Below are 24,206 nucleotides of genomic sequence, written 5' to 3'. Positions count from 1 at the left end.
GTAATTCAGCGAGACTTGTATAGCTCCCGCGCTATTAATACGTGAAGACTCTGGAAGATAGTGTTAAGAGATTTTGTTGTAGGGTTTGCAAAGTGTGGAAACCTGTAACATTGTGATAATTAATTGTAGCCGATATTTGTAGATTGTTCAATAAACCAATTAACTTGGTTTGAAGTAACACAGTAACCAATTGCAGTTTTAAGTTTTAATGTGACTTAGTGGTAGCGTAATTGGTTGAGCCACTATGCAAAAATCTGGAAGAGTTGCGGGTTCAAGTCCCAATGAGGTGCATTTTTTCAGTTGATCTAATCCTTCCAGCAGCACCATGGCCCTGGGGTCGACTCAGCGTCTAACAGAAATGAGTACCAGGAATCTTCCTGGGGGTAAAGGGAGGCCGGCGAGCAAGCCTGACAATCTCAGCGCCATCTGTGAACCGACTGTCTAGAAAATGTGGGACCCTCAACGGCTCACAACCCTATGGGCCTTCACGGCCTGTTACAGGGATAGCTTTACCCTAGAACAAAACACGTTCTGAAATCTCACACTGGCAAGTAAGGTAACCCTATGGAAGTAGGTGGAAATAGAGCAACATAATACAGAGAACACTACCTCATTTACACCAAGAAGTGGAGACAGAATACTCTAACATCAAGGTGATAATATGTATTTTAGTGGTTTATATCGTGACACCATCAGTACATCAGGCTACACATTGTTGAATGGTTGGTGAATAATGAATTGGAAAGGATGAGGAAGGAAGCAACCATCGCCTAATTTGAAGTACTATCCTGGTATTTTACCGAAGAACTGAAGAAAACCACAAACAACCTGAAGTCATGATAGATGATGTCCTAGCTGAGATTTGAACAAGACATTTCCAAAATACAATCCAAAATCATTATCAAGTGAGTGAATTTGCCTGGTCCCATCCAGAAGACAGGTGTGAACTTACTTTGTTGCTATGTGTATATTTGAACCCATCATGTCTATGTCTTGAACTGCTCCTTGCAATATGAGTGAACTGACCTTGCTTGGAATGACCCGTACTCCACATCCTGTGGCAGGAAGGTGTAGTGTGACATCAGTGCCACCTATTCCTTGCACCCTGCACTCCAGAGGGAATCCCCGTGCATAAAGTAGGCCTTGAAATGGCTGTTCCATCAGGATCTTTACAGTTAGTGTGTCAGCTGTGCATGTGGTATTCACACCTAGAACACATGTGAACATTTCTCAGCACAATACATCTAAATGAAGGAAATAAAAGTATATTTCAAACTGTGCTTAATTAAGCACCATAAAGACATAGAGGGGAGTGGAGGCATAGCTTCATGCATTCTTCACCTCAGCAGTATATGGTGATGAGTTTTAACTTCCCACCCAGAGGCTTTATTCCTGTGGAAGGAATCCTCAATACTTACTGGACAGCAGGATGAGCGGGTTCCAGAGCCAGTCTGGATGTTGCAAAAAAAACTGTGGCCTGTATTCACAAACAAACTATACTGACTGAGCGTCCACTGCTGGTCAGCAAAGTTAGTGCCAACTTTTGCTGAGAAAGGGTGTCACGTGGTAAGTGCAATCAAACCCCATGGCCGTTAATCTTGGTTTTCTAGACCAGAGCCGCTATTTCCTTTAAATAGCTCCTCAATTATCCTCACGGGGCTGAGTGGACTGCGTTCCAGACCCACTACTCAGAAAATCTGGTAGTGCCAGGAAGCGAACCCGGGACCTCTGGATCTGTAGCCAGGAACTCTGACCACTAGACCACACAGGCGGTGATTTGAAGGGGGGGGGATATGTTGCCCCTCTTGGAGATCAACCACAGTTCCATCTGCTTTAACAATCAAAATCTCTGAATTTTGCCCACAAAATGTATTTATGGATATTTCATATGATTCTCCAGAATAAACTGTGATTATTTTTCTAAACAGTATTACTCAGGCAGTCTTTGTAACAGGGGACACAGTGTATATTCTGTGAAGCAGAAATTTAATTTTTATTATTGTTTAGAAGATTTTCAGGCTTCAGAGGTTGAATATAGAGTCACGTTCACTTTGGTGTTTTCATAGAGATTACAGTGTCCAGTATATCTGCCATTCAGACTGTCATCTTCTGGGTTACAACACCACATAGCCTTGTTGGCAGAGACTGTTTTGGGTCAATACGCTGCCTCCTTCTTCATGGTTGAATTGTGTGGGGTGAGGATGAGGTGGACTCGAGGGAGGGGCTAAAGAAATGGAACAGGATCCATGCCAATGAGAACATTTAGTAGGAAAATGGTCCTTCTAAGGGGCAGAGTCAGTTCTTCATCACATGTCGGAATTGGAAGAGTGAGTAAAGCCTGAGACAGTTTCACAGCTTATAAACTTCAACTCTACGAGTAAAGCATGTTGCACTAAAATACCAGTATCTACGCCACCAGGACTGCAGGGTATGACAACAAGATGGCAATGGTCTCGACTGTCACTGCTGTAAAAACCTTAAAACTTACATATAACACTGTTTGCCTAATGCATGATGGGTAATCACTGGAATATTTTCTCTTCAGGCACTTACCGACCACTGAATTTGGCTTCCTGCGGCCATTTTGCTCAGGCTGAACACAAACCATGCAGCTCTGAAACAGACAATAAACCCATCACTCAACTACTGAAATAAGTTCGCAGATCTCTACCACAATTTATATGTACCCATGAAGATTACTGTCTTCAGGGATGTGGCACCATGTAGTCTGTCAGATATTGTTAATATTTATGAAGATGAAGCAAGTGAGGAAGAAGAGAAGAGGAGGAAGAAGAAATGTTCTGGTTTCATTTTGAGTGGTCACAGTACAGGTTATATGAAAGTTGCAAGTGATATGGGCGATAAGTTGAGTTTTTACTCACCAGAACAACACAAAGTGAAAGAGCGCCATTTCTTGGAAACATCTGAAACAGAAAAACATATAGTGTTACCACAGTGAAACTGGAAGCTAATGAATCCGTGATTAGACATTTCATTTTATGATTCTCAAGGTCTCATGGTTTTTCCTTTCCTACATCAATGGATCTTAAAATAAATAGGATGGGAGGGTATGAACTGGATTCAGCTGGCTCAGAATACAGACCCACTGTGGGCTCTTACGAAGATAGGTAACCAACATATGAGTTCCATAAGATCCTAGGAATTTCTTGACTATCTGAGCAAGCATTAGCTTTTCAAGAAGGACTCTGCCCGTGAAGTCAGTTTCTTTTTTTCAGAAGTTACAAGTTTCTGAACTGAGTAATAAAAATTCATTTTCTTTAACTGTTTTCTCTGTGACATAAGCATTGATTTCTGCCACTAATAACGAGCTTCAGTGTATTCTAAATTAGTGAATCAGTCAATATGACTGTTATTACAGTCGTTTACTTTTCCTGTGTGGATTATTTATTGGCGCTATGGGTATGCCAAGGACCCTGAGAGCTATACCAGCGGTAGCGTAGCTACCAGCAGGGCGTCCCTTGCTGGACAGGTCAAAGGGTACGCATCAGATGAAGAGAGACACCAAAAACCAAAAACTGATGCCGGAAGCAGCGTCATCAGCAGCGTCTTGAAGCACAGAGCAAATGATGCTCGAGATGGTTCAAGTTCGTATAGCAACAGGCGTGACCAGAGTGGTTTGAACGGCTGTTGTACTGCGATGTGGAAAGCAAATGGAAAAACTACCACATTATCACTTTTCCTGGATAGTCTCTTTCCAAAAACAGAGACACCATGCGAACCGGAAGACGATGAAGAAGACGTAAGAAGATGCTGGATGACGTTGGGGACAGAAGAGGATATTCTTAATTGAAGGAGAAAGCTCTAGATCGCATTAAGTGGAGGAATTGTTTTGGAAGAGACTGTGGAGAGAGACCTGTCATCTGACAGATTACTGATGAATGAATGAATGAATGCGTAGTTCAACAGATCGCCTCCGTGGTTTAGTGGTCAGAGTTCCTGGCTACAGAACCAGAGATCCTGGTTCGATTCCCGGCGCTATCAGATTTTTTTTCTGAGAAGTAGTGGGTCTGGAACGGGGAGCTATTTCAAGGAAATAGCGGCTCCGGTCTAGAAAACTGAAATTAACGGCCGTGGGGATCCGTTGCGCTGACCACGCGACACCCTCTATCCGCTAAAGTTGGCACTAACTTCGCCGATAAGCGGCGGTCGCTCGGTTGGTATAGTTCGCTTGCGGAGTTTTTATGGGTAGCTCAAGATTCTACAGCGTCGAATGACAGGCTGACAGGCGAATTGAGCACATGCGTTCGTAGCCTAATTGAAGTATTATCTTGGTATTTGCCTGGAAGGAATCGGGGGAGCCATGAAAATCCTCAGGATAGTTAGTATCCAGGCGGAAATTCGAAACGAACGTCTACAGAACAAGAGTCTAAAGCATTACGGCTATACAAACACATTCAGTTCAGTAGTTCTTAAACTGCTACAACGTCTGTGGGATTTTATAAAATTCATTGATTGAATTCTACAACTCCACTTCTATTCTTGAACCGGAGTTTCTCGGTTTTTGGGAAGAATTTTCACCTTTTGTATCCTCTGTTATATTTAACGTAATTTATACAGAAGCTAGCACGTAAAAAGTCCGACAATCAATTGCTTTTGCTGTTAGGTGTGTCTGATCAGAGCGCCCAACCATTGCAGTAAAGTATTTGAGAATTCAGATTACAGGCTGTGAAGCAAGCATTACGATTGCAGTTTTCTGGGATGTGACACTGTGTATTTAGGTGGATGGCTACCAAAGCGTAAGAAGAAACAACATTCCGCCTCCATTTTCAGGTTTCCAGTTCACAAATCACGAGGCGAGCATGATGACAATCGCATGTCGCTAACTTATTCATCACTTTCTATTCTTCTCTGAACATACTACAATTGTAATTCATAAAAACAACTCACTTTCTTTTTAATTCTTCCATAAACGGACATGCTATGCCATCACGCACATGCTATGGTCAGCGATTCATGTTATGGGCTTGTTTAAATAATAAAAACATTTCGGCGAAGCATACAGCGCACTGTATTCCTCCTTGGAATGTATTCATGAAGACGGTATTTAGTGTTCAACAGTTGGCATCCCGAAAACAAAATGCAAAAGTTCGTTTCCTTACGGGCCGCAAATTCTGAAATGTAAGTTGTCAATTTATTTCGCGTGAAATGAAATATATGCAAAATAAAAGTTCTGAGACTCTCAGGCGGTGAATGTGTGGAGTGACGCCGTGTAGTCTGGTAGAAAGGTAATAATGCGTAAGAGAAATCATATGCCATCTTCTGCGTTGTAGATACTGTAGAAGGGGGCTGCAAGTTCCTATGAAACGTTTGTCAGATTACACGGCGTCATATTCAAGAATCTGATCTGCATCTGACGGCCCAGAATACTGACCTTTCCTTCTGGGATATATTGTGTTAGTTTCAGGACAAAAGATGGAGGCATAAAGTCCCACCGAAACACTGGTAATTTTCTACAACCTGGAAGACTGTAATCCTGAAGAATATAAATATATGGTTACAGCTGCGAAAATAAATGGGTAAATTTATGGGTAAACTAGATGGAGATGAGTGGTCAGCTTTAGGCCCCTGCCGCTTTATCCCCTGGGAAACAGGCGACGGTACCACTTGTACAGAAAGCTGGGTGGGCCCCAGAGCTGTTCTGGACGCTATGGAGAAGTGGTTATAACTGTATATGAAGGGCTGCAAACACCACGAATCCGAGTAGCTTGCAGTAAGACAAACCTAATCATGAACTGTATGAACGGCTCGGCCTGGCATCTGCTCTTGCAGAACTACGGTACAAGTAACGGCTAGTCCAATATGGGTCAAGCCGACAGCTGCACCGCGGAAGTACCCGGTAGCATCCGGCGATAACTGACCGCGCAGGAACACTGTGTAGCCCAAAGTTTCGGACGAACATACAGCCTCTATCTTTAGGGCCGAAGAGTAAGCCTAGCAAGAAACCAGCAGAAGCAGGCTTCAAGCTTAGCTTTTATTCATGCGAATAGCTCAGTCGGTATAGCGACTGTCTACGAGCTGGGCGATCAAGGGGTCGGAGTACGAGTCTCGATGGGAGGCAAGAATTTTCACTTCTCCATGTCGTCCAGACCGGCTCTGGGGCCCACACAACCTCCTATTCAATGGGTACTGGGGGCTCTTACCCCAGGAGTAAAGCAGCAGGGGTGTGAAGCTGACCACTCACCTCCAGCTAGTGCCGAGGTCAAGAAAACGTGGGCCTATATATCTACTCCCCATACGCCTTCATGGCGTAGTGCTTAATTAGTTAGATTCAGGGATAACTTTTACCAATAAAATATAAAGGCAAAGTTATCCCTATAACAGGCCTTGAAGGCCTGTAGGTTTGTGAGACGTCGAAGCTACCATATTTTCTAAACAATAGGCTCACAGATGATGGTGAGGTTGTCAGGCTTAGGGGCCGGCCACCCTTTATCCCCGGGAAGATTCCTGGTATTCATTTCTCATAGAGGGTGAGTCGACCCCAGGGCCATAATGCGGCTGAAAGGAGTAGGTAAACTGAATAAAATCCAGTGTCCTCATCGGGATTTGAAACCGCGATCTGACCGAGGAGTCTGACTTCAAGTCTCGGAAAGTTAAAAAATTTGTTCTTCTTCTGCAAGTCGTCAAGACCGGCTCTGGGACCCACCGAGCCTATCCAATGGGTACTGGGGGCTATTTCTCTAGTGATTAAACGGCCGAGGCGTGAAGCTGACCACTCACCTCCAACTAGTACTGAGATCAAGAAAACGTGGATCCACTACCCCATACGTCTTCATTGAGTCGTGCTTCTTTACCTATTTACCCACACAGTATGAAAGTTTGTTATCATACCTCTAGATAGCAGCACCATTTTGTTTATACTGTTATTCGATCAATATTTATATCTTACTATACATACACCTGCTTCCATAAATTTCCAAGTGGGGAGCGAGAATATTCAGCAAAATCGCTATTTCAAACTGTAAGTCAAGGCTGTAATGTATATGGGTGAATAACAACAAAAGAGAGAAAAATACGTATAGGATTCTACATTGCAAGCGCCACACCTTTTCTGTTTTCCTGAACTACAGGGCAGGTAGACAACGGGCCTGCCCTCTGACTTGTGCTGGCGTCCACGATATCTGGATCTTCAGCGCTGTGTATCTAAGCTGCAACCCTCACAAAGTTCTTTTACTGTGCAACGCTGTACGCCACTGATAGGCCTACTGAAATGCCAGCACGTAGCTGACATCCCGACATTCCTGCTGCTTGCTGGACCGTGTAAATCTCTGGAGCACAATCCCAGACCCTTGGGAACAAGGGCAACCCCAACTCTGTGGCGGTNTAAAAAAAAAAAAAAAAAAAAAAAAAAAAAAACTTAAAGGAGACTTCAATGCTACATCAAGACACGAACATTACGGGGACTTTAATGCAAGAATAAGACGCGAAAATTATAAAGAAATTCAAAGCGCACGAGGGAAGACAATGGTGTCGACTAGAAAACAGGCAAAATTCGTAGCATCGTGACTGACTGCTTGGTTTCTTAAATTATTTAACGACACTGCTTCAACTAAATATATTTATAAGGGTAAAATAGTTCCTGTGCTTAATAAATTAAGTGCTGTACCGTTAAACAATATGCGGGAGTGGAGGTATAGCTCCGCCATTCTTGATCTCGACACTAGATGGAGGTGAGTTCTCAGTTTCACGCCCCTGCCGCAATACCCTCGAGAAAAGAGCCCTCAATTACCACTGGATAAGAGGTTATATAACTATGATATATCTCAGCATAATCTATAAATCTACTCAGTCTGTGTCGCAATCTAAAGAGTGACCGAGGGGGTTGTCAGTTCGAATCTCATCGGAGACACCAACATTTCTGAGGGTTTTCGTGTTTTTCCCTTAGTATCTCCAGGCTAACAACGTTCCTCAAATTATACCACGCCCAGTTCCTTCTACATCCTTCCCAACTGCAATCAGTATCAACGTCTGGCAGGAACCGCATGAGTAAAATCAAGTGAACGTAACAAAGCCTATGACTGTGCTTGTTTGCGAAGCCTGAATCAGTTTCGAAAGCTTTCCCATCTCTACGCTTCAGTCCATCATAACGTCATATGCTAATAATAAACACTATCCTCGGATTTCCATTAAGTATACTTTATTCACAACAGCTGGGATAGCTCAGTCGGTATAGCGACCGGCTACGGACTGGACGGCCGAGGGGTGTGAGTTCGAGTCTCGGTAAAATCAAGATTTATTTCCTCTCCACGTCGTTCAGACCGGTCCTGCGGCCCACCCAGCCACTATACAATGAGTACCGGGAGGTAAGGTGGCAAAGGCGTGAAGCTGACCATTTCCATCTAGTGTTGAGGTCAAAAACACGTGGGGTTATATTTAACTTCCCGATGAGGTCACCGGATTTTTCAATTGACCTAACCCTTCTAGCCGCACTATGGCATTTGGGTCGACTCAGCCTCTAATAGAAATGAGTACCAGGCATAACCCTGGGGGTAAAGGGCGGCCGGAGCGTTAAGGCCGACAAGCTCACCGCCATCTGTGAGCTAATTGTCTAGAAAATGTGGGAGTCTCGACGTCTCACACACCCTACGGACCTCTACGGCCTGTTACACGGATAGCTTTACCTCTTATAATTTAACTTTTTTCTTTTTTGTTTTAAACAATTTTGGAACGAGCTGAGCTCTTCTTGAGGAGCCGCCAATTCTGCAGCTACTCAAGAACGTCCCAGCATTTTATGGAGCTCTCAGGGCCATTACCGTGTTCACAAGAGCCCTCCACTGGTCCCTATCCTGAGCCATATCAATCCTATCCATACCATCCCATCCTATCTCTCTAAGATCCATTTTAATATTGTCCACCCACCTACGCCTTGGTCTTCCCAGTGGTCTCTTTCCTTCTGGCTCTCCCACTAATATCCTATACGCATTCCTCTTCTCCCCCATTCGTGCTACATGCCCTGCCCACCTCATCATCCTTGACTTGATCATTCTAATTATACTTGGAGAAGAGTATAAGTTATGAAGCTCCTCATTATGCAATTTTCTCCAGCCTCCTGTTATTTCATCCCTCTTGGAGATTTATAGTTAAGTGCGGTAGTTGATTACTGCTTGCCCCTTGAAGTGTCGCAAGAAACGTGAAACTGGAGTCAACCCGTGCCTTATCGCGAGAATGGTGACGTGTTTGCGAGCAATGCCCGCGCTCGGCTGTACAAACTCTCACTCATCGCTCTCCGCTTAATAAAACATGTAACTGTATTTAGAAAGGAAGAGGGCTGCAGGCTCACCTCATTAAAATGTCTAAGTGCACTGTCCCTCTCTCTACACCTGCTCGCTTCCGGCGGAAAGGGCAGATCTTATGGCGTCCAGTAACTGCGATAAGTAACATAAAGTAAAGTAAAGGTATCCTTGTAACAGGCCGTGGAGGCCCAAAGGGCTGTGAAATGTTGAGGTTCCCACATTTTCTAGACAATCGGTTCATATATGGCAGTAAGGTCAGCCTTACGCACCGGCCGCCCTTTACAGGCTGAGTCGATCTCATTTTCTTTATTGCTAGTGAGGAAATCGAGAGATCGTATCTCGAAAGGCATGTGAAGTTGGAGAGCACTTCCGTTACGCTTGGAGAACGGCAATGCTTATCGCTGTTGTTTTTACGAGAGATCTAACAGAAGCTTGCTGCATTTGTGAACAACTGACGGTCGAATAGCGGTAAGACGGGTTGGCCGCACAACCCTACCCTTCCTAATGGATCCATAATTCTACGTCCGTCAGTGGCGTGCGTTCAACTTACAAATATTTATCACTGGCGGATATTGTATGTTTTTTTTACTTGGCTATTTAACGACGCTGTAAGTATCGAGAATATAAGAGTGAAAACATCCCATATCATGTCTTCATTCACATATCAGTGGGGTGAATAAATTCATGCAGTCACATGACACAGGATTCTGAAATCTGAGGATAAATTCCCCTTTTGAATGCGGACTCAAATTCAATCCACACAGATTACGCCTAGCTATTTGTTTCTGGTTTATTTAACGACATTTTCAATATATTATGCTACATATTCTTGTACGCTTCTCCATGATAAAGTTAAGGATGAGATGGGCAGGGCATGTAGCACGAATGGGGGAGAGGAGAAATGCATATAGAATATTGGCGGGGAACCCGGAGGGAAGGAGACCACTGGGAAGACGAAGGCGTAGGTGGGTGGACAATATTAAAATGGATCTCAGAGAGATGGAATGGAATGTTACGGATTGAATTTATCTGGTTTATGATAGAGACCGCTAGAGGGCTCTTATGAATACGGTAATGAACCCCCGGGACCAATAAAATGTTGGGAAATTCTTGAGTAGCTGCAGAATTGGCGACTCCTCAAGCAGAGCTCAGCTCCATGAGTGAGTAAGTAACGTATCATCGAAAGACAGTGTTTCGTGGGTGATGAATTTGAAAGGAAAGTTGTGGTTTAATTCTGGTCGGGATAGCTATGGGCTGCATGGCCAGGTTCGATTCCCGGAAGAGGAAAGATTTTTCAGTACTCCACAGAGTCCAGACCGGCTCTGGGGGCACACACAGCCTCCCATCCAATAGGCACAAGGGGTGATTTCTCGGGGAGTAAAGAAGCCAGGGTATGAAGATGACAACTCTATCTAGTACTAGGGTCAAGAATGGTGGAGCTATAGCTCCATTCCCTCATACATCACGGCGTGGTGCTTAATTAATTAAACCTAGGGACTGCTTTACCTTTTTACTATCCCAGCATATGCCTGGAGGAACTGAGGAAAACTAAGAAAGCCTCAGTCAGGACAGTCGATGTCCTAGTCGAAAATCGAAGTTAGCACCTCCTGAATACAAGCCAGAATTGTTACCGAGTGAGCCAACTTGATCGGTGATTAGGCCTAATGTTTTCAAATGGATTAGAAGCAACAAGTGGAATATGCAGGACCACATTACTCGTGCTCGTGGGGAGACTCGTCTGGCTTTTACTTGTGCTCGTAAATCTTCGTCCACACTACTTCAGTTGTTCGCCAGGTTTCGGCGCGTGAGGATCCGTATATTTACTCGTAGTGTGTATAGGCTGTAGTCGTATTTTAATTTATTGGCTATAGTTTTTAAATTAAAAATTTGCTTGTCTCGTGACTTGTCATATCGTTCACATTATTCGCGAGCATAGCGAGTCACACAAGCACGAGCACGAGTAATGTGGACGCGCCTTAAGAATTCTGATTTATGTGTTGCATTTGACAAAGATGGCGGTTCATTGCGCAACGTCTGTGATGTTACCCATGTTATAGAGTGTTCCAGATCAGATAAAGGCACTGTGAAGTTCTTCTCACTTCGGACCTCAAGTCAGAACAGAGTTACGTCACAAGCACAGAACTTTCTATCCAGTCACAGTGGAATAGCCAGTTACGTATATCGGTAAATAAGCATTTAAATACATTTAACGAAGCCGTCGATATGGCGTCGGATGACGGGCTGATTAATGAAAGTGGAACAGTTTACTGAACGGGAGAACTCGGAGAAAACCTGCTCCTCTGTCAATTTGTCCCGCCACCTGAGCTCTGACCCAACACGCTCCGCCGCGGTGGGATGTAGCGGCGTGCAGTCAGTTTCCGGGCTAAATTGTTAGCTACACAAACAGCCAGTAAGAAGCAGAAACTGCCCTGCTTGGTCCTTGCTGGTATGTTCTTCCGAAACGTCGGTAAACTTATACCAGGCTTTCTTCCTTGCCTACCTATGAGAAAGAGCCGGGATAGTTCAGTCGGTATAGTGACTGACTACGGGCTGGAGGATCGAGGGGACGGAGTTCGAGTCCCGGTAAGGTCAAGAATTTTCTCGTCCAGACAGACTGTGGGGCCAACCCAGTTTCATATTTAATGGGTAATGGGGTCTCATTCTCCGGGAGTAAAGCGGCCGGGGCGTGAAACTACTCTCCTCCGACTAGTTTTGAGGTAAAGGAAACGTGGATCTATACATCCACTCCCCCAGAAGCCTTCATGGCGTAGTGCTGAATTCGTTAAGCACAGGAACAACTTTACATAACCGGTTCAAAATAGACAACTGAGTACCTAAGAAGCTAATTAGGCCGCGCCATACCTCAAGAGGTTAGTCGCTGGCTTCCCACCGCGGCTGCCCGGGTTCGATCCCGGGTCTGGTCGAGTGGGATTTGTGGTGGACAAAGTGGCGCTGGGGCAGGTTTTCTCCGAGTACTTCGGTTTCCCCTGCCAATCTTCGTTCCACCATTGCTCCACAATCACCCTCACCTATCATCTGGGGCTGGTACAATATGCCAGAAGTGGCCGCAGTACAAGGGGCTTAGTCCCACCCCACTAGCAATAAAAAAAAGAAGCTAATTAACTTTATGCAGTATCCTCGCAAAGTTAGACCCTACATGTCAGAAACGATGCACCGAGTAACGTCTCGTGCTCTGACATGATGTGTTCCTTACGGGCTGAGGCGTTCTTAAGTCCAAGCCTCGCCATCTCAAATCGGATTCCTTTTCTTTAAATAAAAATTGAAAAAAAAAGAACTAAATTAAACTAAATATTAATAAGAAGAATTAGACTTTTAATTTTTATTTTCTGACGAACTATGCTACAAGCCGGAAGGTCGCGGGTTCGAATCCTGATGAGGTGGATTTTTCAATTGACCTAAACCTTCCAGCCGCACTATGGCCCTGGGGTCGACTCAGCCTCTAACAGAAATGAGTACCAGGAATCTTCCTGGGAGTAAAGGGCGGCCGGCGCGTAAGGCTGACAACCTTACCGCCGTGAGCCGATTGTCTAGAGAAAATGTTGGAGCCTCGACGTCTCACAACCATATGGGCCTCCATGCCCTGTTACAGGGATAGCTTTACCTTTTTTAACTTCTGAATACGTATTACATGGCGACCAGTAAAAAGTATTTTAATCAGTGTGAATATAAGTTTGTAAGCAAAGTTTCTGGCTGCCCTCTCCCCTTGGAGAAAATCCTGCGGTGTCCACTGCTTATACCAAATTTAATCCAAATATGTTGGTGACAGGAATAACAAAAATGACTTCGAAATCCGATACATGGCTTAGACCAGTGGCTATCAACCTTTCTGAGTCCGTGGCCCGATAAATTATTTTTTTTCTATAAGACGAGGGCTCGGTACCGAGCCGAGGCCCGGAGGTTGAGAAACACTGGCTTAGATGATGTTAAAATTTAGACGAAATGCAAATCGACGCAGCGTCCGCAATCCTAGTTCCCTAAGAATAACACATAAAACACTGACAGGCATACGTCTGTTTAGTGTGATTGACTATGAATCTGTTTCCTGTAATATTTCCTGTACATTATCCATCGAAAGGTGACTGGAGTTATGCTAATGAAGGTTAGAACACAAAGTGCATAGTTAAGCACCATGCCATATAGGCGTATCAGTCGGTAAAGCAGTATACTACGTGCTGGACAACTGCAGAATCGGAGTTCGATTATCGCCAGAAACAAGAGATTTTCTTTTCTCTGCAGCCGCCAGACCAGTTCTGGAACCCACTCCGCCTATCCAGGGGGTACCGGAGTTCTTTCTCCAGGGGTATAGCGGCTGGGGCGTGAAGCTGGGCTACCTTCATCCAGTGATGAGTTGAAGATGGATCTCGTCTTCATACCGTGATGCTTAACCGAGGAACAATTGTCATGCAGTCTTATGGGAGATTGGAGGTGTAGCGCCACATTGGCACTAGTGGAGCTGTCAGCTTCAAGCCCCGGCTTCTTTATCACTAGTATCCACAGGGAAACGAGGCTGGGTGGGTCCATATCCGATCTGGAAGCCGTGGAGAAGAAAAAACTCTCTTGGCTCTGCTTGGAATCGAACATCGATTCATTGGTTGTTCTGATCGTGGCTATGCCAAATGGTTCATCGCGATTTTGAAATATTTTCATGATTCTCCAACACATCCTAAAAGAGGTATAAAGATGGGTTAGGTCAATTAATTTCACGGTGATATTCTATGAAGGGTTAATACCATTAAGATTAAGCAGTCTCTGAACATGATCCTGAGCCGGTTCCTTCCGTCTTTCATAATCACAATCTTCTTCCTACAGGATCCATCTTAATGTCCTAGAGTGTCCCTGGACAGTTATCACAGGTATTTCCTCGCCAAAATTCTGGATGAATTTCTGTTCTTCCTATACAAAGAGGGAATAAGTTGGCTTACAAGACATGCTTCTGGCTTGTATGCGGTGCCCGGTTCGATTCCCGATCCATACACTGGCTACTCTGATTTCTCAACCACGCCAAGCAAATGCCGGGATTCCTTCAGGCGCGTCCACATTACTCGTGCTCGTGTGACTCGCTATGCTCGCGAGTAATGTGGATGATATGAGAAGTCACGAATTTTAAATTTTTAATTTAAAAACTATAACCAATAAATTAAAATACTACAGCCTATACACACTACGAGTAAATATACGGATCCTCACTCGCCGAAGCCTGGCGAGCAACTGAAGTAATGTGGACGAAGATTTACGAGCACAAGTAAAAGCCAGACGAGTCTCCCGACGAGCACGAGTAATGTGGGCGCGCCTTTCCACAAACTTTCCAAATCATTATTCGCCACCACTCAATCACCTGACGCCATATAGTCTATCTTTTTTTATTGCTAGTGGGGTGGGACTAAGTCCTTTGTACTGCGGCCACTTCTGGCTATTGTACCAGCCCCAGATGATAGGAGAAGGTGACTGTGGAGCAATTGGTGGAATGAAGATTGGCAGGGGAAACTGAAGTACTCGGAGAAAACCTGCCCCAGTGCCACTTTGTCCACCACAAATCCCACTTAATCAGACCCGGGATCGAACCCGGGCCACAGTGGTGGGAAGCCAGCGACTAACCGCTTGAGCTATGGCGCGGCCGCCGTATAGTCTAAGCAGTTATATATATTCGAAACCTATCTGAACGGCATTTCTACCACAAGTGCATCCTACCTGCTTTCACTATCCTAACAGTGTTTTGGAGACTTGTATTACAAACGAATTTTCCGGTTATACGTATAATATCTGAAATTGTCTACCCATCTGCTAAGGTATTTTAATTTGCCGGATTTATTTTAGGTTATGTTTGTATTGGGTCTATTAAGCACAAGAGAAACATTGATTTTAGGGAAAATTTGGCGATAGATGGCTTCATATGGTTGCATGCTGAAAAGGCTTAAGTACACCGTCACCGAATCTTTTTCTAATATGCTATCACGAAATTCAAACACCAACACTACTGCATGCAATTGTAAACAAAGTGGACACATTTCTAACGATCAGTCAACGTAAGTACCATAAATGTTGCAATAAAACTTGTATATTACACACCTTTTTAGACCAGATATTTTACTCCAGGATTCCCCCAGAGTCACCGCACTTTACTGCACCATTCAACGCTCTTGGCTGGCGCGCACTGACTGTAGGAAGACCGCGCGAAGACGTTCCGTTACAACGGTGATCCGCTCCGTGACTTCGCTCACAGGCTGGCCAACATCAGTAATAACGGCTTATTCCGCTTCTAGCGCTTCCGATTTCAGAGCCCTAACTCTTCACGTTAACATGAGCTCCATCAGCTACATTTCGTACAGTTGTGGCGATAAAGATTTGTAATCTTAGACTAGTTTACCGTCTGTCCTGAGTAGGGATTTTCCTGTTCTTAATAGTCTCTCCAAACAAACTACTAGTTGCCAAGCTAGTCAACAAATCCCCAGTATTTTATGAAACCCGGAGGTTCATTATCGTTTTAATAACAACTCGACATTGATTCGCATCTTTAGATATTTTTTACATTCATTTTAATATTATCCTCCAACTTACTCTTAATCTTCCAAATGATCTTTTGTCTTCAAATACACCTAGCAAAACACTTGCCTTCCTTCTTTCGCATGGGCGTTCGCTGCCCCTTTCATCCCAATCTCCTTTATTTGATCATTCTAATAACATTTGTCGAAGAGCACAAATTGTGAAGTTCTTCACTATGTAATTCTCTCCAGCCTTCTCTTACTTCCGCCGTCTTAAATTCAAATATCCTTCTCAGCAGCCTATTCTCAAACATCACCCCGTCCTGGAAGGAAAATTATTATACACTGACACGTACTTACCAAGCTATACGGTCTATATTTACACCGAGGGAAAAGTTGCCGATGTTGCCGATCACAGAGGCCGCGTGGTCTAACGTGTGAGGTGTCTTCGCCCGCTCGAACACTGGGGTCGTGGGTTCGAATGCCGCTCAAGGCATGATGTGTGTCTATTCCGTGTTTGTGCTGTACTGTGTGCAGGTAGCAGACTTGTAACGAGCCGATCCCCCGCCTAAAGAGCCCTACCGACTGTGAATATGATTACGAAACTGAAAAAGCGTCCAGGGCCCCAAAAAGGGTCTGTACAGCCACTGATGAATGAAAAGGAAATGTTATCTATCTCTGGACTTACTTACTTAAACACAATTTTAAACATCGGCACAAGATGGAGGTGATTGATCAGCTTCACGCCCTTGTCGCTTTACCCACGAAGAAACAACACCCGGTACCTATTGTATAGGAGGCTCGGTGGGCACTCAAGAGCCGGTCTGGACGTTACGGGCAATAGAAGGATCTCCTGCCCTGACAAGAATTGAACCCCTAACCTTCGGTTGTCCAGTGTGTACCATAGCAGCAATACCAACTGGACTGTAAAGGTAAAGAGGTAAAGTTATCCCTGTACTTAACTAATTAAGCCCCACGCCATGAAGACGTATGGGGTAGCGGATGTATAGTATAGATCCACATCTTCCTGACCTCGGCATTAGTTACAGCTGAGTGATCACCTTCAAGCCAAGGCCGCTTTAACCCCGGTACCCATTAGAGAGGAAGCTGGGTGGACTTCAAAGCCGGTTTGAACATGGAGAACATTTTTGACCCTATTGGGACTCGATCTCGGATCCCTCGGTCGTCCAGCACGTAGCCAGTCGCTACACCGACTGAGCTATTCCGGCTCCATACCGACTGGACTACAGAGAAGTTAATGTTTTAGTGAAGATTCGTGACACTGTCCCTTGAGAGAATTCCACGGGCAGTCTCCTCATCTGCTACATAAGCTTTCATACTATTAACTTCTCCTGCTTTTTCTCGCATTCCTTTCCAGACCTACATCTTATGGAATCAAACATCGAGACAGACATTCAAAACCATCTACCACCAATAACAGGCATAAAATAGTCAATCGTAAACCGTCTCATTTATAAAGTATATCACGCATCACGTAGCCACATCAAAATATTACCAATAATCACAAAATAGACACGATACACTGAAACAAAAGACTGATAGCTCGGTCATGACCTGTTATATTACAGAATAATTACATTCATGTAACGTGTTAATNTGAATGGCTTGGAATGCGGAGAGCAGTAGCTGTGGTGATAGGATATCACCACAGCTACTGCTCTCCGCATTCCAAGCCATTCAACTGCTCTGAAGATGGAGGCGCTACGTTCCTCCGAAACGTCGGCCAAAACGAAGAATACACGGTGCCTAAACCCTGAAGACGACTTTCTTCATTGTCATCGCCGTGAAAACCTCAAAACATACAAAGTTATATTTAACGTTCACTTTTACACCAGCGAGTACAATTATTATCACTTCCAGTATCACCGAAAAATTCTTCGGAGCTGGACTATTATAACCCGGTTTCGGACGCAATAGACGGCACTTTCGCCCAGGGTTCCATTTCACGTGTTCTGTGCTCGTTGCCACGGTTATTCCAAGGCAACGATGTGTTGTTTCAACAGTTCGTTGCCACGGTTATTCCTAGGCAACGATCTGTTGGTATTCGATGGACGACATATAACACGTTTTTTACCTGTTTTTACCTGTCACGGGCGTGACATCTATATAACAAGTACATAAAAACACGCGCGTTCGAATGCAACGTTGTGTCAAAATTTCAAAGCAATCGGTGAAGAACTTTCGGAGATCTTCGAGGAGAGACAAACGAACATTTACATTTTTATTTATATAGATATATATTGTGACGTGTCGCGCTATGGAGGACACACCCTGCCTCCCCAGCGGTACGTGGCGGCATCGTAGCGCTGTAGTTACTATGGTAATAGGCAAGTCAGCACCCCGCGGTGATGTAACACGGCGTCAGGCATCAGCGGTACCCACTGCGTAACCGGTAAACACTGCGACTATATAAGAGAGCTTCACTGCGAGGAGAGTTGAAATGTGGCCGTCGCCGAGTTCAGTTGTCAGTTGAATTGGAACCGCCGCCGAGTTCAGATGTTGTTGTCAGTTGAATTGGAACAGCCGCCGAAGACAGTTGGAAGTGAGTCAGTAGTCAGTCAATGTGTGATCAGGAGTGACACAGTTGGAGTATAGCAGCAGTCGCGGAAAGAAGAACCGGACGTGTGTGTAATCGTGCAATTGGGAGTGTGTGATACAGGGACACTTACATAGCTCCCGTACTGTGAATACGTGTAGACTACTGAAGATAGAGTGGAGAGATTATTGCGAATAGGGTTATAAAGTGTGAAACCCCGCAACAGTGTTATAATTAATTGTAGCCGAGAATTGTAGGTTGTTAAATAAACCAATTAACAATCCGAACGGCGTCTTCAGTAACTAAACACGTTACACTGGTGTCAGAAGTGGGATGATTCCAAGAAGCTTTGGTTGCTGTCCTGTAGTGGGCCTTGCTGACTGTGCATTTTGCATTTGGAACGGTCCCTGCATGTGGGAAACCATAGGCGCCGCCCTGGGCACTTGGGTGGACCTGTGTTTGTGGAGTAGCAGGAATCTGTTGGACAGGGGGCTGCTGAACAACTGGTATGGGCTGTGGTGGGTTGCTCATGTTTGCTGTTAGGCGGCTCTGAGGCCCCTGTGCTGGACCGTAGAACCTATGAGGCTGAGGCAATGTTGGTACGGAGTAGCCGCCTGCACCACCAGGCTGGGACATTTCCTCACTATGTGTTGTAATGGCTTGCGGAAATGATTCGGCTTGTTGCTTCAGTCCTCTCCGTCCTGGCTAACCACCTCTACCAGAAAAACGAGTGCCCTCTCACTCGGTACCTTCAAAGCAGGAATCAATTTCTCCCCACTCATTTTATCTTTTCTCTTCTTCAACCTTGAAAATATTAGGTTCCATCATGTACTAGCAGTAACTACCACACAGATAAATTTTCAGATCGTAACAGATACGATATTCGTTTCTTCATAGTACCGTTGCGATGTTAACCTCTGACACAAACTTGTGACAAGACTCAGGGAAAGAGCATGCAAGTCATCTCAAGTCACAAAGCAGATTTTCGATGGGCAGAAAGAACATTGTTGTTTCTTTGATGACGACGCAGTTACGCGAAACGGGATTTTTTGCTGTCACGAAGACCACCTGCAAGTACTCCGCGAATTTCCTGTTCCTCAGCGACGTACTCGTGTAAAAGTCTACTCGTATTTCTGTCTTTCCGAACTTCAAATAACAGGGACAGTAGCAGAATTACATCAACTTATTGTTGTTATTGTTACTCTTATTAGGAGTCGCGGTAACTCAATGGGCTGGTCAATCGGGTATTCTGGGTTCGATTCTCTTCACGGGCAGAGATCTTTCACTTCTCCATTGCCCATTATAGCCTCAGGAGCCCACCGAGCCTCCTACCCATTGCGTCCTGGGATCTGACCAGTCATCCATATCTGGTACCGGGGTTGAGAATGCATGAAGCTATATCTCAGCTCCCCTGTGACATGGTATGGTTCTCAATTCAGCACAGCGGTAACTTTGCCTTTATTATACAGCCCCTGGCTGTTGAGTTCAGCACATAAATAATTATTATTACTATTCTGAGGCCCGGGATAGCTGGACGACCAAGGGGTAGGAGTTCGAGCCCTGGTGGGGGCAACAATTTTCAATTCTCCATGCCATCCAGACCAGCTCTGGGGCCCAACCAACCTCCTGTTAAATGGGTACCAGGGGCTTTCTCTGGGGGGAAAAGCGACCTGGCTGTGAAGCTGACCACTCACCTACAACTAGTGCCAAGATCAAGAAAACGTGGGTCTATACCTCCACTTCCCCATACGTCTTTATTAAGTGTTGGGCTAGCTCAGTTAGTATAGTAACTAAGATATGAGCTGGGCAACTGGGTATTTTATTTGAGGTTCAATCTGTGCAAACATTTTTTCTGCTCCATAGCATCCAGACTAGCGCTGGGGTACACCCAACTGATATATTAACCTAACAACTAGTGGGAAAGGTCCATTGAAATTTGGCTGCTATAATTAAAACTGACTGCAGTCATATATAATGAAAAGCACAATAGATCACTGTAGGTCGAGGTGCAAGGGCCAAGAAGGCCCACCCCTTATACATCATTCATATATAAATCAACAGGAAAAGGAGTCGGTAAATAAAAAGAGACAAAACAAAAATAAACGTAACTAAAACTGACTTTTTCTAGGTAAAATATGAATACAATTTATTACGGAATGCATTTCAAAATATTTTCACAGTATACAGAAGAAAACTGTGATCCTAAAAGCTAATAATTACTTAACACTTAGTTACTGCCCATTACAAAAGTTTACTGTATTGGCACCAACACAGGGTTGAAACACATCATTTGATTACTTTTGATAGTGCACCACAGACTGCCAACATGAAGACATGAAAGGATCTCACTCACATTGTTAGATGGGATTTACCCCTTGGACAAGTACAATGAAAGCAGTATGATCAATTCTAGCATACCACACAGTACAACTGTACCAGGAAAGACTTCTAGCTTATCACAGGAATATTTTACTGATACAATGAATGCCAGCATGCAACAATGTACAAGTGTACCAGGAATGAACACCAGTATGCCAAGAAGTGCAATTATTTTACCAGTATAACAAAAATGTATTTCAGAATTATTGGGTTTTGGACTGTTTCCATCATCTGGAATTCTAGAGAATAGAAAACACGGCATTTCAAAAACTGGATCTGTTTCTGTCTTCAGGTGTGGAAGGAAGACACATATTTAGCTGGGTTCCTTAGAGAGAGCTAATCTCAATCACTGGACACCCCTGTCAGATTTACCCCGCTATTTCATAAGACTAGGCTAGTTCAGCGGGAGATAACAAGAAACCATAAAATAATAATTGTGTTACCTCCTGCTGGACTAACCTAGTCTTCTATGTTCAAATAGCTGGGTAAATATGACAGGGGTGTCCAGTGATTGAAATTAGCTCTTTCTAAGGGGCCAAACTGAGTAGGTGTCTTCCTTCCTCACCTGAAGACAGAAACAGATCCAGTTTCTGAAACATCACGTTTTTATTACCTAGAATTCCATATGATGGAAAATCCCCCCAAACCCAGTAATTCTGTGTGTTATCCACCATTGTCAGAACCCTTTAGAGTCTAAGAATGTATTTGTACAATGACACAGCACACCTGTATCAGTATACTAAATATTAGAATGTGTATACAATACACGTTTTCTTGTATTCCAGAGGGTTGTACACAGTCAGTGCTTGTGATAACATCTGTTATCTTCTGGAGTGTTTCAACCATAAAACATGTACAATAAATGCTAGCATGCCACAGAGTATATGACTGTATATATGATGGTCCCAATGGATGCAGAGAAAAAAAATCTCTTCAAAGGGTTAAAGTGACATTTGTTCTATGAAACAATTTCTCAACTCTTGAATAAAACCCTTCAGAAAAATTGAATGATGTATATTTGAATTAATGTTTCTTTTTATTGTGGAAAACACAGGCATATCAGAAAAGAGGCTTGTACTTTCCTTCCATGCAAATGTTCCACATCACAACCAAACTAATATAACCTTTGAAAGGGGTGTAACAAACTATGTAAACAATTCAGATGATGTGTTACAACAGCATGTTTGAGAAACAGACTATACAAAATGGCTCCAAAGTTGAGTAGCCAAGGAGCTACATCCATTTCATTTCGACTGCATCAATAAATTTAAATTCTATATATATCATTCATATGATAAGGGGCAGGTGGTAGCACAGTTGGTTGAGGCATTATGCTGGAAGCCAGAAAGTCACAAGTTAGATTCCCGATGAGTTCACTGGATTTTTAATTAACCTAATCCCTCCAGCTGCACTATGGCCCTAGGGTCAACTCAGTCTCTAACAGAAATGAGTAACAGGAATCTTCTTGGGGGGGCAAAGCGAGGCTGGCATGTAAGACTTGCAACCTCACCATCATCTTTGAGCAGATTGTCTAGAAAATGTGGGAATCTCGACGTCTCACAACCCTATGGGCCTCCACGACCTATTACAGGGATAGTTTTACCATTTTATGACAAGGCAATGGGTAGTCTTCCTTTGGACTAAAGTTTTGGTCTGCTGTATTAGAGCTAGGTAAATAAATACAACCTCCTTATTTGACCGTCACAACATAGCAAATATAGAACTTCAATAGTTGATTACTTTCCATACAATACGTCCAATTCTCCGTATGATGAAGCTCAAACTATTCCATTAATTAATTCACAACATTATTGGACCTCCTACACAATTTTATAAGAAACTCGAATTTACTATTCGTCGACAGAAATGTATGAAAAGTAAAACCAATGACCGATTCGATGTTATTAAACATTAATCAAATTTTAATTTTATATATGACTTGTTACTGTTTTAAATAACCTACTTATTGTATTCTTGTGCAAATTAACTTAAATGATTTATAACATTGTATCAAATTTTATGTACTGCAGTTCAATCGTGTACATTTGTTGAAGTGTGTTTGCCTGATGATGGTCACTCGTGGCCGAAACATGTAGCAGAACTATACTGAGCACTGTCCTTGAAGTTCTATATTTGCTGTGTAGTGAAGGTCAAATAAAGAGGTTGTATATATTGTAACACGGCAGGATGCAAGAAATTAAAATTAGGTAAATAAAGGTGCACCACCCTCCCATACCACTGATTCAAGCCAGCTATGCTCCACCAGAACTGCTCAAATGTCACTGTTACCAACATATAAAAGCCTTGAGGTTTTCACAGCAGTGATTATTTAAGACTACTATCTTCTGGATTGTGACATCGCATAATTCTGTTTAAGGAAACTGACATTTCAGTGGAACATGCATTCTTCATGGCTGAACCTTGGGGTTTAATCCTGAAGATGGAGTCATTATATTCCTCTGAAACATCAGCATTTGCCAACAAAACTACATGGTGTAACAACCTTCACTGTCACCACCATCATGTGTCTACACCACACTGAATGGACTGGCAGAGCCATAGACAAACCAGAGCATTCCAGGATGGAGCCCTCAGTGATTTCTTGAGGGCTGACGCATCACCCTCACACTTATTTTAAAAACAGTGGTATGAAATATACATGAATTATAGCTTATTGGACTTCAAACCTCTCTGTAAGCATCAGTCTTTTCATGCAAAAAACTTGTAGTTCATATACTTAAAATGCAATTGTTAACTTCGATTGTACACAGTACACATATACACAGGTACCCCTTAACAAGCAGTTCAGACAAAACCACTACAGCATAATAATAACACCATTAGGGGAACTGTATACATACACAACATCAAATTTGAGTATGTCAGTACATGTACCAAATAACCCAAAGACTTCATTTAATAACAACTATCACACACAAACTTTATATTATAATCTAAATTGTTACAGCTAACTAAACGTATAAACAGCCCCAGAGTGATACCCAGAATAACGAGTATAGCCTTCACATGCTAGTAGGTAGCCATTAGAGATACGATTATACGAGACATCCTACGTATCAATCGTAATATAAGTAAAACAGAGTAAAACTCATTTTACAGGAAGGTTAGAAACCAATATGACCCATATTCTTAGGAAAGCTCCCAGCATGCAGTTACCCCACATCACAACTGTTATTACAACGGAACAACCAAGCACATATATAGATATGGAGCGGTCATAATCTTAAACAAGACTTGTAAACTATAAATATCTTAATTCCTATTTAATTCTAATATTACAATTTATCATTTTAACGTAAAGCTTTAAACTATTTTTTTTTTTGAATTGTTTCAAACACACAACACACAACGCATAGGAAACATCTAACCATAAGCCCATACAACCTCAAGCTGACATCTCCCATCTTCGGGATGAATTAACAAGGAGGAGCCTAACATTTTTACTTCAAATGTTTTAAATTTTTAAATATTTTAACTTGAGGGCAGTTTCGGATGGAA

The 24,206-nt window shown here is 43.4% G+C and overlaps 1 protein-coding gene across 3 annotated transcripts in view; it reads right to left on the bottom strand.

Moving 5' to 3' along the window:
* The window catches only part of LOC111868061, a 32,375-nt gene extending 16,899 nt beyond the window's left edge, over window positions 1-15,476 (bottom strand). For 2 of the 3 annotated variants that reach the window (XM_023858420.2, XM_023858423.2), the window contains exons 1-4: window positions 15,339-15,475; window positions 2,883-2,924; window positions 2,554-2,614; window positions 1,027-1,208 (exon numbers count right to left, since the gene is read on the bottom strand). In XM_023858420.2, coding sequence (XP_023714188.1) covers window positions 1,027-1,208; window positions 2,554-2,614; window positions 2,883-2,924 — 285 coding nt within the window. In that variant the 5' untranslated portion in view covers window positions 15,339-15,475. Of the gene's footprint in view, window positions 1-1,026; window positions 1,209-2,553; window positions 2,615-2,882; window positions 2,925-15,338 lie in introns of all 3 variants that reach the window. The other variant, XM_023858421.2, reaches the window with a different exon arrangement.
* Between the last annotated feature and the right edge of the window lie 8,730 nt (window positions 15,477-24,206).

This window comes from Cryptotermes secundus, unplaced genomic scaffold (assembly GCF_002891405.2).
Source record: "Cryptotermes secundus unplaced genomic scaffold, Csec_1.0 scaffold815, whole genome shotgun sequence".
NCBI classification, from domain to species: domain Eukaryota; kingdom Metazoa; phylum Arthropoda; class Insecta; order Blattodea; family Kalotermitidae; genus Cryptotermes; species Cryptotermes secundus.
Note: the sequence above shows the minus strand (reverse complement) of the source record. Positions and strands in the feature narration are given on the sequence as shown.